Genomic DNA, 18,986 nt, shown 5'->3' on the forward strand with positions numbered 1-18,986 from the left:
AAAATAAGTACAAAAATGTTATAAGTTGATGCACAGAAAACTCTTAATAACGTTTGATGGCAAATCACAATCCTCTTTTCACATGAGAAAAGAGACATGAGACAGGGCCGAGGCACGCCAGCAGGTGGCAGCTAAACGCCTCATCACTGCAACTCTGCATCCTTCAGCATACCACTGTACATCTCACACACGCCTCCATGTTTAGCGCCACAACCGTTTATTATGATCAGAAAACACAACAAACCTGACTATCATGCAGGATGTACACCTGAGAACCTCTAACTTTCATTTCCAAAGATTGAAACGATTAATTTACAGACGAGGAGAGAAAGAGCGAGAGAAGGACTGATTATCCATCTCTTATCTGCTCTCAGAGCCCCTTTAGCTTTTTTGAGTCCTATTTCTCCTCTTTTAACTCAGAATTCAAATGCAATTGTGCCCTTGAAAGCCACACTGTACATCAGTAGCCAGGCAACCTTTCATTGCTCATCAAGGCTCCCGTTTGCCTGCAATTAAATCAGCAAGCTCACATCAGCAGCATCCGGCCGATTTAAACTACAAGGTTAAAGAAGCACAGAGGACCGGCTTATTCACACTAGATAAACAATTACACAGCGTTCTGCCCTAAAGACTTTCACATACAGATAAAGATATTGTTGTGTCTTGCATATTAACATTCATGAATATAGTGATTAAAATTAAACCAAAAGACTGCAGCTGAACAAACTCACTTAGTCGATGAAATTTCATGAACTATAGGAGAGGAAGACAAATTTTATGACAAAAAATGAATATAAGTTAAATTTTACTATAATGGCAAGTGTCACTTTGGGCATTATTTTTGCGATTGTTTAACCCTTTGAAACCTGAGAAATCTTTCAAAAACGTGGAGAAAGGGATGAGCCCTGCCACACACACAAAATGCAAGAAATTATTAAAAAGTACAAGAAAACTACCTGAAAATAAGTTTAAAACATAAAAAAAATAAACAAGGCAAACTAGATTTGGTAAGGGTGCTTAAAATTCATAATAATTCACATAACTTTAAATATGTAATTTTAAGGACTATAAATATAGTAATTCCCTAGCTTTTTATTTTAATTCAACATTGTTTTCCCTTGCTTTTAAGGAAAACAATATTCTAAATGCACTCATTTCTTGCAATTTATAGAAAATTTCTTACCAAGTTGTTCATTGTCTTTTTTTATCTCTGTGTTTTTGAAAGAAATCACACCAATTTGTGCAGGGTTCAAAGGTTTGAAATTGTTGTGAGAAGCGTCTGAAAGCAGCACAAGGAAAGCAATGTTGCTCCAAGTTTCAAAAGGTGAAAGGCTGAAATTCTGGGATGCGTAAGGATATTCTGGGAGATCCCTGTGCTAGTTGCACAGAACTAGTGTGCTCCGACAGATCTGCAGAATCTGCAAAAAAACATGCCTCGATACTTTATTATTCCTGGTAGCGAGTGGTAATTACCATCGATACAGTGGAAGAAAGAGGGACAGAGAAGAAGTGGAACCAAAGGTGTTTTTCTGACCCAGTTGTTGTGACACAGTTAAATTAGCAAATTTTGTTACCGTAGCTTTTGCCTGCCAGCCCACTTGTTCCCCTGATCTTTCTTCTCATCATCCCTTCCTTGTCTTCCTCTTTTATACTATCTTTCTCTTGCTCTCTTGCTGCTGCAGTGAAGGTGTCTTCTCATCATTATCATCAAGTGCTAAAACTGCATTAGTCAGCTAAACTTTCCCTGCTGCTTTATTCTGTGTGTCATAAAAAGAGAGATTTTTTAACTTAGAACACTCAACTTTGAATAATAATTTGTGGCTGATATGTTTTTCACCAAAAACTTTAATTGGTAAAAAAAAAAGAAACTGGTCAATAATAAAAAGCAGAATGAAAATAAGTAGATAAAAGCGTTAAAAAAAAAACCTAATTTAAGAAAGTTATAACAATCTGCATTGTGCATTGTTGCAGAGACATGAAGGGCCCTTGTCTGATTCCTGGGACAAGTACATTTTTTCTGTATGGCTAGTGGAAGAGACATTCACTTGCTTAAAAGTTAAAAGCCAAAAAAAAGAAAAATTTTCTGTTATGTTCTGTGCCACTCTGCATTTGCCTTAAGTACGTTGAAAAAAAAAAAGAAATTTTGTGGCAGATTTCGGACAGATCGTATGCTCTGTGCCACAGCAAGTTAGATTAAAAACAAATTCACTAACAGACTGATGAATGAAAAACAGGACTATTTATTCATTTTTCAAGTGAAGAGTTTGACGGCATGTTTAGCTAGATAACATCGCTGATATGCGAACTGTGTCACAAGGCCCCCTGGGAAAGCCGCTCACTTTTTCAAATGGCCACTTGCAGCGGAAAAAACAAGAAAAACCCTGTGGCCTAAAATTTTCTTCGTAGACTACCATTGTAAAAGACACATCTGTAAAACTGTTGAAATCTGTGTGTGTTACATATAGAGTGCATGCATAGTGGATCATGCATCTTTTAACAATATTTCCAAAATACTACAGACGACAAGTGAAAATGGAATGACCTGCCTGAGGAAATAAGGCTGGCAGAATCAATGACTTCTTTAAAATCGCGTCTCAAAACTCATTTTTCTTTTATCTTCTAATTAATTATTTTATCCTGTTTTGATTAAGTTCTGTAATAATTACTATTATTTCCGTGTTTATATTCTGTGAAGCGTATTTACTCTTATTGTTATGGGTTGTTATTGTTTTTTTAGTTTTTTAATTGTTTCTATCTCTTTCTCATTATCATCCATCTTCCCCTAATATGTTTTTGCATCAGATCTCTGAGTTCTACCTTACATTTTGTTTGGCCTTAGGCCAGCAGCTTGAGAAACAGCCCACTAGTGTCAAACTCTGCACATCATACTGCACAGTGATGCTTAAATGTGAAGTGGAAATAAGCAAAGAAAATGGAGGGGGAATTTAACATATACATAATAAAGTCTAGAAATATCGAGAATACCTGCAGAGCTAACAAAACATCAGCAAAGTTCCTTTAAATTAAGCTTTCCAGTCTGATGCCGGGCTGCGGCAACAACTTCCCCAAACAAACATGTACAAAAATGAGCCCTTAACATCAGAGTGGTCCTCACACGGAGTATCAGTTTTTCCCTCTTGACCACTCGCTGCAGTATCTCACCAACCATCCCCTCTGGTGGTGACTCACATAGCTCAACAACAATCAGTAAGACATAAAAAACGCAGCGCTGGATTTAAAGTTAACTGTGCTATTTCAGAGAATCCACCAGGAATACAAATAATATGCCAAAATAAATAATCAGCAGCATGGGACAAAATCTAAATCTAAAGAGTTTCACCTCTCCCTCCTACCTGCATTGTCCCGTTTTGCTCTTGCTGTCCTGCACCTCTTCCTCCTCATCTGCATTCGACTGTTATGAAGCTTATGCTGGGAGTTACCCATCGTTACCATCTAGGACAAGACATGGCCAAGCACACGTACACACTCATCTGACACACACTCTGTCTGTCTCGCTCTCTCTCTGCCTTTTACCCATCATCCCTCTCCCTCTCACTGTATCCCCACATCTCTGCTTCCCCTCATCCTGAAATCTGCAGGTGCAGTGTCAGCAGCTTGCAGTGTCATCATCGAGACTTGCATGCCAACAGCACCAAGAGAGGGGAGGAGAAGAGGTACAGTAAAAAAAAAAAGAAAACTGTAATGAAGAAATGCAGGTTAATGCAATGATTACAGTAATGCAGCAATTCAGTGGGTCTCTAAAAACAGTGGTTATAAGAGTACACAGAAGCAATGCAAACTTTGTGGTTATGTGTGGCCTGAAAAAATGGAATGGAGAGAGTTTTTAGATTCACATTAACCCCTTGAAACCTGAAGAAATTCGATTAATCTCTTTCAAAAACATGCGAGGAAGACAATGAGCATTGCCCAGAATTAGACAGGAATTAGTAAAAAGTTACAAGAAAATTTCCTGAAAATAAGCACACAAAAAGAACAGAAAAATGGCAAATAAATAAATAATAAAAAAAAGGAAATAGTTTTAAAAAAGGACAAAAAAAGTAAATGTAATCGACTTTAACTATATCATTATAATTAAATAATTTGAATTGTTATATTAATAATTGTTCTCTAATATTTTACATAATTATTTTCTAATAATTTTTAAAAATATTTTCTCTCTTTGTATCTTTTTTTCTGTCTTTTGTCAAAAGACAGTCGAAATCAAACCATTGTGTTCAGGTTTCAAAGGGTTAAACACTTGAAAACACTTGACATCTGAATGTGACCCGAGAATCGTTGATCAAGGTTTCAAAGGGTTAATAATAGATGGCTACACTAAGAATGATAAATGTCTGTTTCCATCAGCAAAACAAAAAGATTTTTGAAAAGGAAGAAAAGCGAGACGGCAACAGAAAAGATAAACAGTACGAACAACGATTTTTCAGTTATTTAAACTACAATATAAACTTCTTTTTTTTTTTAACTTTTAGCTGTGGCTGTTTGAAACATGTATAGACACTTTTGCCCTCTGTCAATAGAGGACAACGTGATACAAACTAGTTTTAGTCAAGCAAACCCCAGATGTCCCTCCATCCCCACAGCAGAAGTTTAATGCATGCCTGTTAGCAGGAGAAGGGTGGTGTTGCGCACAGGGAGAAGTTTTCTCAGAGGGCTTGATACCAGAAAGACCATTCTGGCAGAAATCTATTCATTGTACCCAAACTAGGATTTTTTCCCTAACCTTAATCAAGAAATCCTTTCTGTCAGAAAGTCATGGAAGCACATTTCTCCCAATAGCAAAATGGTTTGGGATGCCCCCAAAGATCCTTTTTGCTGCTCTGCTTGTTCTTGAAAGCAGAGGGATAGATGACATATAGATTAATCTTTAGATGGTGGACTCATTTTAAACATGGAGTTTCAAGAAGATTTACCGTACACCTCAGCCTCTATGAGATGCTGTTGGATGATAGTGGACAGGCGTTTATGTCTAACAATGTGACCCCTACACTACGTAGGAAATTCACTCTTAGCGTAGAAAAACTTGTAGCTGAATCTTTGCAACACATGGGCTTCATATCAACTCACAAACGAACAAGTATTTTTATGCACTACTGCAAAATGGATCTCATCTCAACACTCCACTGTCAACGCAAAGTACTTTAGTGTGTGATTTATAGTTGCTGAGTTATTGGCTAAAATGTAAAAGTGTTTTTTATGGCACCTCTTCAGCCTCATCTGGCTAATGGCTCTAATTGTTATTACCTGAGTAGTGGAGGAGTTTTATCTAGAAGTCATTGCCAATGTAGGCCATGTTTTAGGGAAGAATTGAAAGAAGAAGGAAAAAAATAATACATTAATACATTAAAATATGTAAAATTACAGTAATAGGGTCAGTGTTGGACCAAAGGAAGCCAGTGAAGAGCTGTTATGTTATGCACAGAGGACACGCTGTGGTATAAAAAAAGATCAGGGCCAACAAACTATAAAAAAACCATAACAACCAGGCAGTCATCCATGACATTTGCAATGAGAACACTGACTCTCCACATGTCACTGCTTTATTGCTCTTTCTCTTTCTGGTACAGCTATATGATTTTGTATCCCTCTCCCTCTGTTTGTCTCTCTCTCTCTCTCTGGTCCAGATGTGAGTGAATGTAAGTCATTAGTGGAGAATGTATTAGGGTGTATCTGGGTCAGGCAGCGCACTCCCTGTGGCAGTAGCTGCAGAATCTTGTCATAGTAGACAGCTGTTATATAAGAAACACTAGCTGGCCAGTTCTGCAGAGGGAAAACTGTGCACCGTGAGTCGGCCTGCAACGGCTCAGCAGTCACACCATGCACCACCTCATCTCACCAACTTTATGTTAATTTTTTTATATTGACATCAGCAGTTTATTCCAGACGCAGAGTTCAAACTGATGCAACTTTTGCAGGTACAGCACTTGAATTTTTCAATAATAGCTTAACATTAACTCTTTGGTGTAGCATATATAGTGGAAACAACAAAATCCATAAAAACCAAACCTTAACATCCACTCACACTTTAACTGTTTAACGTACAGTTTACCTCCTTAACTAGTCTCAGGTTTGTTCAAATAATCTTAGTCCATGCTGTTTTACAGTGTCATGCATATTCTCTTAACTATTCATTGAAGCTGTATGAACATAGCTAGTGTTTTCACGATAATACAATTTACAACTGTTTTAGATTTTCTGAATTGATATGTATTGATAAATCTGTATTTTTGACAACACTTATACAAACTACAGATTATTTTCTTGTTGAATTGATCAATACAATGGCACACAAGAGTGATAAAAGGCCATCACAGGGTCCCAGAACACAAAGTGACATCTTCAGATGTCTTCTTGACCAACCAACAGTCCAAAATCCCAGTACTGTTGATATACTTTACTCTACGAAGACTGGCAAAACTTGAAAATATGCTCATGTAGCCAGTAAAGTCTTTCCATTTCTTGTTAAAAAAAATGTAACAGTGAAAAAAGTATGAAATGATTATTTGGTTATCCAATGAATGAGAAAAAAATGTGAGTATTGTATGTTTCTCAAATCCACAAATATCATACTTTTGTATGCTATTATGTAGCAGATGTGTTGAAACTTCACATTATGGTTAGTGTGTGGTTATGTCTGGGAAAAGATCATGTTTTGGCCTGAAATATTCCATTTGGGGTACACAATCCTGACAAAGTAGCAATGTCTTGTTAAAAACAACTGCTTTTCTCACTGAAAAACCAAGGGGTCGCTACAAAACATAAACATTTGGAGCCTAGAAAGCCATGGTGAACACAAAAATGACTCACTAAAACACCACAAGCTTATTTCGTTGTTGTTGGTCTCGAACAGTGGTCTGCAGCTTGGCAGGCGTTTGGCCGAGGTAACACGGCATCCAACTTTCCCTCCACCTCTAAATGACTAATTCAGGTTATATATTACATCACTTTACATATGTTAATTTGATATGTTCGAAACATGGAAATGTAACACATTTTTAATTTTTTTCTGGTGATTGGACTTGATTTATCAGAATCGTTGCAGATTAATTTTCTATCCATAAACGTATTGATTAATTAACCAATAATTCCAGTTTCAAAGTGAAATATTTAATCTCAAGACTTTTTATAAGTGGATGCTCCCTTCCATCAAATGAAAACATTCTAGATTAGATGACTAAAAAAATCATTTAATAGGAAAAAAAATCCAGCCTGGCGTAGTTACTGTCTTTGAAAACTTTGAAATTGGGACACTTTTCAACACACCATTAAGTCATAATACAGCATGCCCACAACACTGTAGTGTGCACATGCATTGATTCATTTGCAAAAACAGCATCTCACTGATAATGCATTGTCTACTGTGATTAAGTTTAGCACAATCTAACACAAACAGAATGATAACTGTCATCTGATAACATGGCTGCAGTGAAACATCATCTCAGTGACACTTGAATCACATTCCTGTCTTAATGAAAAGTCATTTCACATAATAAACAATGATGAACTAAACAGGTTGTAACAGATTTTAAGGCTGATGCTACAAACAGTACCTTTAGATCGCACAGGCGCGCAGCCTAGACCGAGACAAGCCAAAGCCATGGTCAGCAGCTGTCTACTCTCTCCTCTTCTTTTCCTCTTTTTTGTCTTTTTCTCTCGCTCCTCCCTTTCTTCTGCAGTCTCCTTGTCATCTGTCACCAAATAACGTCGCCTTATTTACTCCTGCAGCCCTTTCCGAAACATTCCTGTGCATGTCCAACATCCAGACAAGCAACATCTGCAGACACAGACCCTCCCCCTCCACCTCCTCACTCACCCACCTGCTGTCCCTACTCTCTCTTCCCTTCAGCTGACCCAAAACATCACTGTAAAGAAATATTTTGTCCGTACGACATGTGGACGTTTCATTTTGTCCTAACTGAGAGCTGCACGGCACTCACAAGGAATGAGCACCTACTCTTCATGACAAAATCAAACACTTCCCTGTCCCACTGCTGTTGTCTCTATGAGTCACCCCTGTCGGCCTGTGTCAGATGGTAGGTTCCTGCCTGGGCATGGCCTGTCCCTGACCGTAATCTCTTTATGATGCAGTAATATGTGGAGGCGGGGGGGTTCAGCCACAAAGTATTAATGTATTAATCCACCACATGCTGGGAATATGTATCACGTGTTCAAACCTTCTATTGCAGCCACCAAAGAGCAATGATCTAAGAGTGTGTGTGTGAGAACAGAGTTTATGTAGATGTAAAAGCAGGAATTTTTGGTCCTTCAAATATTTGATAGACGATAAAACATCAAGACAAAAACTGGAAATTTCATAATTTGAAAAACTGGAAGCAAATTATTCCTAATCTCATTCAGTGTCCTCATTGAGGAAACTTTGTCTACACTGCTCACAAGGAGTCACCATCCCCATGTGGTTACAAAATAAACAGCATGAAACACACACACACACACACACACACACAGAGAGAGAGAGAAAGAGAAAGAGAGAGTGAACGAGCACCCTGCCCGGTAATCTGCTGTAATCTGGAGCTCTGGCAGTTCACTGACTTTGGAGTAGAGCTGGCGGAGCTGGCAGTCTGCCCGAGGAGCTTTCAGCCTCCCGCCGTGGCCGGGAACGACACAGACACACCGAAAATATCTGCACGCACACATGTGAAACCCACCACGTGTGTCTGCACACGCTTCGCTGCAGTGGTCAACATCAGCACAAATGGAGGGGAGCACGGTCGTGAATATTAAATGCACAGACGTTTGGCCTCGGTTAGTCGCAGCAGTTTCTCTAAACAGGACTGCTGGGAGGCCTTTAATAGCGCATTGTCCCCAGGGTAGTTTGTCAGTTGTGGTATTGAGTGATCTATGAAACATCAGGGCCAGATCACAGACCTTTCAACCGCATATGAGCCGCATCGTAGCCTCTTGGGTAGCGGCTTGTACTGCCTGGGGAGCTTAGGTCAAATCCCTTAATCAGTATCATCTTTTAAGTCATTTAAAACACTTTTGTAGCTTTTATGTAGAAATGATGCTCACTCCTTTCTTAGATTTGTGTAAAATACCTCTGTTCCTGCCCCTCTCTGTTTCTCTCTATATTTTCGTCTGTGTCCTCCTTTCACACAGAATGAATAAATCATACTACCCCCATTCCCGTCTGCACACCTGCACTATTGTTCAGCAGCCTCCGTCCTCAAATCCCTCTGTTCGGCCCCTCTGACCTGCACAACAATAATGTTATAACAAGCCTGTGTTTGTGACTGTGTGAACACTTCTATAAGGGTTTAAGGCCTCTCTGTAACGGCTAGCAGAGGTGAGAACCAGTGTATGACAATAAATCCAAAAGTCTTATTTATAGTAGCCACCACGTCACAGACGAGCCAGAGAAAATATCAACAACATAACAGCAGGTTAAATGTTCAAGGGATTATTTCCTGGCTCTGCACACGCTGTTTACCCAATATTAAGTGAGAGTGCTCCTGTGCTGCCGCTCAGTGGCACAGCAGGAACACTACACAGGGTGAGAGACGATGCTGTCTATGTGGATTTGTGAGTGTTGCCATAAGTTTATCACATAACTTCTATATGTTAAGATTAAAAGAAGGCATAATTCATCTGATAAACACACCAGAGTGTACACAATGTTGTTAACATGTTAATGGCAAAAAGAGGTCACTATTCAATGCCAAATATATATATTTTTAAAGGTATAATGTGAAGGATTGTTGGTTAACCCTAACCTGGTCTGAATAATTTCAGTTAACAGGAGTATGTAAAAATTAAATACAACCCTTGTTGACCGTAACACTGAAAAATAGATGCTTTTTGTGTTTGTAAAGAGCGATGATGTATTTTTATGTGCAGAGCCAAACTGGCGGCAGAAAGGGAGAGTAGTTAACAAGGGAGCTGCAGTTTATATGTAGTCACTTATATATTAATGGGTAAATGATCTATGTTTGATCTATGATGTCTTTACAAGTATTTACAAGGACAATAAGCCAAATTAATGCTTGACAAATGTGAACTTTTACAATTCTGTATGATGATGCATTATGTTAACTTTCACCACGTCAGTAATTCAGTTCATGTCAGTCTAACACACACTCCTCTACAGAGCATCCAGTAGTGATTACAGCCTAGATATTGAGATTATAATTACAGAAGCCCTAAAAGGACATGTTTCTATACTTTTTATTTTCTCAGTTTTCTCACGATAACGACATATTTCAGGTTGTATTTCTTGTGATAGCGACTTATTTTTCTCGTTATCTCGGGAAAAAAGGACTGGTTTTCTTATGGTGCTGGAATTTGATGTCTTCGTTTAGCTTCAAATGACGTCTTCGACCACGGTTTTCATTAAAATGAAGGTTATCTTTTTGTATTCCTGTTCTGACATCCAAAACCACATATTTATTCCAAATATCTCAATCTTTTGCCTCTGGGTCCCGCTGTTTTTCTGCCATCAGGAACTGCTGTGACGTAACCGTGACGTCTACTCCAAATTGTTCTATAAAATCATAAGCAGATGGTATAATATTTGATAAAGGTATTAGTTTGATTTGGTGTTCCCTGCTCTCACACTCTACAGCAGTGAGCTCAACAACAGGCCCAGACAACATGAAACAGGACAAAGACGGCTCAGGGAACAAGGCTTCTTCCTGGTCCGCAAATGATGTCATACTGTCTGTTCAAGAGGCTGATCTCCAAATTCTCGGCCTGCACATCGAGCTGTTCAGGAAAACGTGAGTATTTCATTTATATGAGCTGTCTTCTGTCACTTGTTCAGGGGTATACCTTGCAGGATTGTTGGTTCTGTTTGTAAACACACTTACCATCACCAAACTCTTGTTTGGTGTGTTGCCTCGCTATATTGGAGTGTTTTTTTGCGTTGTGTCTCTTGGATACCTGCTGCTTACAATCTGACACCTGGTTGCTACCTTTTTTATGAAACAGCGACCTCACCTGTGTGCTTTGGGGGTAAACGCCCATAATTGTCCCAAATACAGAAAATAAGGAGATTCGGGCAGAGGGCAGAGTCTCTGCAGATAGTGGGTCAGAAGTGATGCTTGCAAGGGATTACTTCTGTGTGAGTCTATACAATGCTGTTCAGGAAAGTCATCAAAAGTTAAGTTGTATCTCATTTGTTTAACTGTGGAGTAAGAGTGGCATTCCCTTCTGCCTCCAGTCTTAACGGGACAATTTGTCAATCTTCAACCAGCTTTGTATCATAACAATGTGGGTAGTGTTTGTAGATTAACTGTGGTGAACTTCCCTCCATCTTACCAGCAACCAGATCTCCCAGCTCAAAATTTCACTGGCTCTAGTTATGATGCTTGAGCTACAGATTACTCCCATAATTTCATATACCTGCCACCGCAGACACAAAGAGTATAGAAGTAGATAGATAGAGAGACCCACCCCTCTCTCGGTCAAATCAAACCAAACCGATCAAATGCTAAAACTGGGTAATAGTGATCAAATATAAACCAAGACTCTGCTACTGTATTGCCTATTTCTCCGTCAAAATGTCTGCGGAAACTCATTTTAGTTCACTTTTTAGCCCTAATACAAGAATCTTTGAACAGAAAGTGAGTGCCATGCTTATTCTTGTGTTGTAAAAATGGAGGCTGCGTTACCTATTCCTCGACTGAAAGGTTTTCAGAAACACTTTGCTGTGCAGTTTACTTTTAATGTGAGATTGTTTGTTACCAGTCGTTGGCTATATTGTTTCCTTTGTCAAAATGGACAAGCTCGTATTCAGTCACCCACCTGGTCCTGTATGTCGCAGTGCATTCTGGTAGTTGTAGGTTTTCTGCCTCTAAAGCAAAAGCAAATGCCAAACCTCTTTTCTCTTCCTCTGATCATGTAGCACCGATTAAAAAAACGCATTTGTCTCTTTTTTCTAATGCAGAGATAGTCCAGTTTTATGAAAAGACCATTTTTCCAGAAATGAGATACCTTTTTAAGCTAAGCTGGTATGTATGGTAAATATGATGCCAGCAGCTGCTTAGCTTAGCTTAGCACAAAGGCTGGAAACTCAGGGGGAGACAGCTAGTTTGGTTCTTTCCACAGCACCTGGCCAAGAAATGTTTGACACACAGCCCTCCCGTAACACCACAATGTGCTGTTTTTACACTCTGATTTTTTTTAAAACAACACAGTACAAGAAGTGTAACAATATAATGTGTTGTAAACAAGATATAGTATGTTAATTGTGAGCTTAAGGTGGATTCTTTAACTTAGGACTGAGCCAACAGGCTGTCGGCTGTAGCTTCATGTTTACCAGAAAGATATGAGAGTGGTATTGATCTTCACAAATAATGTACTGCAAGATAGCACATAAGCCTAAAATATCAAACTGTTTTTTTTTGCACACAGACATGAGAGTGGTGTCAAAAGCCAACATGTATTTACCAAGAAGTGGAAATAAGCAAGAAGAAACAAGAAGTAAATTCTGGTTACCAAAACATATTTGTTCTTTTAACTTTAGTCTCCTTTTTTTTTCTTTTGCGCACACAAAACCAATTGAAGCAAAAAAGTGCTGGACTGAATATACACTTACAAATCTGACAAAGTGTTTTGTAGCTGTTTCGAAGTGTGGACTTAATAACCTATATGTTTTGCACTCAATATGAGGCACAAAAATATTCAGTCAAAATCCCACACTACGTTTCTGTCAGTGCAGAAAAACAGCAGCAGGAGATCAATGTTTTATCATCTCATGATGTCGTAGGGCCTTCTCTCCTCGCTCAAACCTTTTGGGAGGCTTCTGTATTTCCATCCAAATCCTCATCAATATTGCAGCATTGTTCCTAAAGAGGCAGTAATCAGGGAGGATAATAGAATAGCGTAAACTACAGGAAAATGTGTCTATTGTATTCTAGCTGGTCGATAGTAATTCCTGCATCTTTTGTGTGAACATTGTATCAGTTTGGAAACATGGAGATAAATTAACATCAATTTAGACACATGCACACGAGCACACACAATGTCAAATACATTCAGTGTCTGAAATATCAGAGAGGACACACGGAGGTCTTTGGGTTTAAATGTAACACGTGACATACTATATGACCAGCTATATCAAGAGTAAGAGGATGGTACTATATATTGTGACCATATACATGAATGATTTATATTTAATTTCTATATGCAAATATATGAAAATGTATACAAAATTCTGCTATTTAATTATAACACATGGGTTTGGGTTTAATCAATTTTTCATATAAACAAAAAAATTGTCATATTTGCTCATAAGTGTTTTTAATAAATTAATGTTATATTCCCTTATTTATGTAAATTCAAATATATATATATATATATATATATATATATATATATATATATATATATATATATATATATAGTTTAAATATGTTTTTAAATGATGTTTTAATAATAGTGATAATAATATAAATGATAATAATATTGTTCTGACATGCATTACCATCTTTATATATATATATATATATATATATATATATATATATATGTTAATAATTATATATACAAGGTAAAAGGTATATGTGACATTTATGGTTATAAATGTATTATACATACATGGGCTAGACATATGTAAATATATAGGTTAATGGGTTTCATATATAGTTTGTACATAAATGATTATATATGTTTTTACTTAATATGTACATATATGCAAAAATTCAAAACATGGACATACATAAAATTTCCAAATGATTAATGTTATGCCTGGCCAGCTCTGTGAAGTTTGGGCTGATGGTATATAGCAGCTGGTTTTGTTAACGTTGGCAGCTCCCAGTGTTGAACCTGTTGTCTTTAGCTTTAGTTTCTTTTTGAAGACTGATAAAGGGACACCACTCAGAAGCTGAGGTTCCTTTTCTCAAAACATCAGAATACCTTCATGCTGTAATACCTGTGTAACATAGCCACCACGAGGCAAGGAGGAGAATAGATCAAACACACACACTTCATCTTGAGTGACTCTAAGAAAGGAAAAAATATCAGATAAATTGGATATAGTGATATGTTTGCATGGTAGAAATATGATTGTTTTCTTATCCCACACATTATCTCTTGACCAGTAGAATTATCTTATTTACAGATACAGAGCTCCAGTTAAATGATAAGTGTGGGGATATTCTATATTTTTCCTATTTTGTTAATAAGTATAATAAAAAGAGCAAAACCATAACTGATCCTACTAACAAGTATTGATTCTGTAGATAAAGTTTAGTTTATTGCTCTGTGCTGTGAAGCTTTGTTGTTGTCTGGATTAATTTAATTATAAAATCAATTAATTATAATTAAAACCACGTCGTGCTGCCATGTTTTTTATTACAATGAACCCATGCAGGCGCAGTGTTTTATTTTAAGGCAATTCCACATACATTATCCTATCCACTTGGTAAAAGCTACAGTGCCCAGCTTGTTTTGGAAATAAATACTATATTTTTTAGTCATTTTTAAAAATTTCATCTTCAGTGGGAATGAATGGACTCAGGGCTTAGAGTCACAGACAGAGCAGGGACGTTATTGAGAATTAGACTACATGGGATTTGTTGTCAATAAGGAAAAATACAGAATAATGTCAGTGTTATCCTTCAGCCCACATACAACATAGTACTCAACTATAAAATAACTCAACATAAAGTAGTTTATAACAGTTACGGTACTACAGAAGATGTATTGTTTTCATCTCGTCACATATCATCTGATATCATCTCTGTATAGACCAGCAGCAGGAGAACAAGAATAAACACCACTATGATGTCAACAATAATGATGGCTGTGTGTGTGTGTGTGTGTGTCTGTGTGTGTGTGTATGCGTGTCTGTGTGTGTGTGTGTGTTTGTGAATGCTTCAGCCATGTTGGTGGAATGGCACAAGACAAGCCATCGCCCATGTTATTTTTAACTGCGTGTCTCCATGGAAACCGGCACATATGCAGGGAGGGGGCGATCTCCTGCTGTGCGTGTGTTGAGGAAGACTCCTACCGCTGGTCATAGCTTGAATGGGTGTGTGTTTGTGTGTGTGGGTACAGGTACAGGCATGTTTCTGTGTATTTGTGTGTGTGTGTGTGTGTGTGTGTGTGTGTCTGTGTGTCTGTGTAAATCCATAAATTCTTGTTAATCCAGCCTTTCAAATTAAAAGCATATAAGTAGTATGTTCCAATTGCTGAGCTTTCAGTGCATGCAGACATATCAGAGGCTGAGAGAGAGACAAATAGTGATACGTATACCGTATAAAGGCTATGTACAGGGAGAGAGAGCGAGAGAGAGAGAGCGAGAGAGAGAAAGAAAGCGGGAGAAGGGAGGGGAAAGGGCTTCTGAGGCAACTGAGGAAACACCAACATGCTGTACCTGACGACAGGAGGCGGTCTGCTGCTGCTACCTCAACCTGAAATAACCCAAGCTGGGCTGAGAGTTCACTAAACACATCACTTACCAAATGTCACCTGCCTTATCTCCGAGAAGCAGGTGAGCTGTGACTTAGTTATCATTTTATAAACTCTAACCTTTGCAGCAAAATCACAATTCAGAAACTTGTAGCTGTAGGCTATGTCTGCACATATACTTATATTTTTCAAAACGAATTATAATAATGTGCTTTGTTGTCCCTTTTTGAGAAGTTTATGTTTTAATTCATCTGTTGTTATATATCTTTTACACACAGATGCATTAAATGTGGCAAGATGTCATTATAATAATAATGATGACAATGATGATAATAATAATAACAACAATAATATAGTGTTTTTCTAGGTACTCAAAGACAACTAAATGATGAGTTGGTATAGAACTGACATCTCTACAGCAGTGGTTCCCAATTGGTAGGTTATGGCCCAATAGTGGGTCGTGGGTCCATTCTGAATGGACCTTAAGTGAGTTGTGTATATGTTGAGTTTGTAAAAAAAAAAAAAAACAAAAAAAAACACACTTTATTTTGAAGTGCAGACCTACAGACGTTGTTAAGAGACTCAGTTATCACTCCAAACTTTTTTCCAGCACAGCAATGATTTTATCGCTCTGTTCTTGGTATTATTTGACTTATTAACATGCTGTGCATTTGCAGCGTCGCTGGTCTTGAAGCAATAATATGGACTTTTTCAGTTATAGTGCAAATTTATTTAAAGATTTGATTTTTTTCACTATTGTTAACATTGCAATAAAGGGCATTTGACCTTGGCAGGGGTCTGCGCTCTCTGAGTGTCCTTCTAGTTGTTGTTTCTGGCACATGCCCATTACACAAAGCAACAATAGGCATAGTAAAATTGGGGGGGTGACATGACATCTCCCAAATTCTCCGTTTTACATGTCTACATAAATAGATATACCATAGATGAGCTAAATCTGCACCTCAGAAGGCATTTTAAAAAATCTCCATTGAAGTGTCACCTTAAACTCTGTTAGCGTGTGGACGAGAGGCCAAACATAGTGAAAGCAGAAAGAGCCTTAGAAACCATCCAACAGTTATCAACTGAGTGAACGAAGTCGTTTCTATGGAAACAACTTAAAGATTAAAGCTGTGAAGAGTGAGAGCCATGCCAGAGTGATTCCCATAATGCCTTGTGCCTGGGGATCTCAGGGAGAGAGACAGAGTGGGACACAGAAGCATAGGAGGGAGTGTGTGTGTGCACGTGTGTGTGTGTGTGTGTGTGTCTCAGAGAGAGAGAGAAAGAGAGAGAGAGAGAGTGTTTGCTTTAGAGGTGCCGTGCAACAAATCCCTATTGTGACAGCTCACATGACCAAAGACACCAAACTCAGCATCTACACACGAGCACACAAACATAGTATGTACAAAGACAGAAACTTGTTATTTATCACGTAGGTGGACATTACATTGTCTTACATTCATTCACTGGAAATGTAACCATAAACACTGTTTCCCTACACCCAGCCTTCAGCCGAAAGTGATCCAACACTTTACCTTAACCAAACAAGACCCAATCCAAGGCCACACCAGCGGCTCTTTGAGGATATACTCGCATACAGGCACAAATGCTAATTTCAACATGTGAACATGCTCACAATGATAATGTTAAGAGATAGAGGCACTTAAAACTTTTCAGTTCCACCCCCCAAAAAGGATTTCTGTGATGAAGGCAAATGATGAAAACTGTAGGGTTCACCAAAGTCATCACCATTCATTCTCAGGATGACGACCCATGCAACAGCTATTGAGACAGTTCATTCAAAATCACAAATTTGAACCTTACAGAATGTAAAAGTTCAACACCACCTCAGTGCACTGTGTCAGATACCAACGCTTGATCAGTGGCCCTAAATGACAAAATATGACGCGCGAGATACCCTTCTGCATTAGAGGGGGGTTGGACATTCAGGAATGGCGTGTCACTCATTATAAGTATTTTGTCTTTTCAAAATACACTTTTGTTTTCACAGGAAATGTACAGTTTCTCCTCACATGCATAGTCTTTTTCAAAATAAATTTACAATTTAAGTAAAAAGCTTTTTAGGTTACTTCCCTAATTTAGGCAACAAAAGCATGTGGTTAGGTTTAGAAAAAAAATCAGTTTGGTTGGCTTAAAATAGGTACATTTGTTACTAACATAATGTATAGTCACATGACATTGCTAGCATAGCATGCTACGAATACTAGCACATTGCGAGGTTATTAAAATAACTGGCTTGACTTTTGGTTTTACAAAGATAACTAGCTGTGGGCTCCAACATCAAAGTGTCAAGTTTGTTTCCACCCGCAGTGTTGAGGAGTAACTCGTTACATGTTACTAATTACATTAATTAAATTACAAAATAAATGTTTCTCAGTAACTGTAATCAGTTACAGTAGCAGTAGCTGCAGCGAGGACAGCAGCAAACAGTTTTTTGACCACAATTAAGCTGAACACACTCATACTGGTTCTTCCACACAGCTACTATGAGCTCAACGCTGCTCTTTAGTCAAAGTTATAAAGGCATTTGGTCCAAGCTGATTTTGTTTCTATAAACTCAGCAAAAAATAGTTTCTTTGTTTGAACTGAAACATGCGTCTGAACTCCCCCTCAATCTTTGCTCTGGCTGGAGACTTTGGAAAGGAAGGACAAGCCACTGAAACAAAACCGTTGGGATAAATTTGAACATTTCTACACTTATGTTTTTAGGTCTTTTCAGCTTTATTACCCTGTTTCAAACATTTGTTAGAAAAGCAATCAAAAAGTAATCAAATGTACAAATCAAATGAGTTAACTGACTTTGAAGTTAATAAAATAGTAATTTAGCGTATTACATTTTTAACAAGGTAACTAGTAATGTGTAATGTATTACATGTCAGAGGTAACCTTCCCAGTAGGACCTACACGCCCTATGCAGACTTCCTTGCTTTGTTTACTGCAGTATTTGCCTGCAGTATCAGAAACAGCCGCCATGCGGTGCGTATCATGCCGCCTATAAGGGCGCCTCTGTGTGCTGGTGTCTGACCAAGCATTTGTATTTGACAAGTTGGGAGTTATAATAGGCTTAGATAAGGGATCACCAGTCATTAAAATTCACCCTCTGGGGACGCTGAATGACGTTGGCAATCCTTTAAATAGTTGTTAAGATTTTTCAGTCTTGACCAAAGTGGTGGACCGACAGACCGACATTGCCATCCCTAGAGTCTGATGCTGCTTGTGAAGCTAAAACAAGTCTTAACCAGCTCAATGTCCCAAAAGGGTGACAGACAGACATGACTATATTTTTGTCCCCAAACTGTGCATAATGCAACAGTACACACATACACACACACCTTCATGAGCATTGTTGTCTCTAATTGGATCCTTTACCTCTCTCTTACACTCTCTCGTCTCTTTTCTCTCTCCTCTCATCTATTTGCATCTTCTCTTCTTTTGGATTTAATGTATATGCCTCCTCCCCATGTCCTCCTCTCTCCCTCTCTCCCCTCCCCCTCCCCCTGGGTGATGCCAGTGCTGTTGTCAGGCTGGAGCTGAAAGCAGCCAATCGCGTGGCTCTGTGCTGAGGAGCTCTGGGGTGATGT

At 38.3% G+C, this 18,986-nt stretch overlaps 1 protein-coding gene and 1 long non-coding RNA gene across 8 annotated transcripts in view; one reads left to right on the plus strand and one right to left on the minus strand.

Annotated features, from left to right (window-relative positions):
• LOC148190377 (uncharacterized) overlaps positions 1-18,986 on the plus strand; it is a 42,874-nt gene that overhangs the window by 17,394 nt on the left and 6,494 nt on the right. Inside the window, exons 2-3 of the long non-coding RNA XR_015776266.1 lie at positions 3,600-3,674; positions 10,598-10,751. This is a non-coding gene — a long non-coding RNA (uncharacterized LOC148190377). The remainder of the gene's footprint in view (positions 1-3,599; positions 3,675-10,597; positions 10,752-18,986) is intronic.
• nhsb (Nance-Horan syndrome b (congenital cataracts and dental anomalies)) overlaps positions 1-18,986 on the minus strand; it is a 62,604-nt gene that overhangs the window by 15,209 nt on the left and 28,409 nt on the right. The window contains exon 1 of one of the 7 annotated variants that reach the window (XM_088075886.1): positions 7,569-7,776. The exons of the other annotated variants lie outside the window; for them this stretch is intronic. Coding sequence (XP_087932012.1) covers positions 7,569-7,617 — 49 coding nt within the window. The 5' untranslated portion in view covers positions 7,618-7,776. Of the gene's footprint in view, positions 1-7,568; positions 7,777-18,986 lie in introns of those variants that run through there. 7 annotated transcript variants of the gene reach the window in all.

Source organism: Plectropomus leopardus, chromosome 1, assembly GCF_026936395.1.
Source record: "Plectropomus leopardus strain MGB_pleo_1.0 chromosome 1, ASM2693639v1, whole genome shotgun sequence".
NCBI lineage: Eukaryota > Metazoa > Chordata > Actinopteri > Perciformes > Serranidae > Plectropomus > Plectropomus leopardus.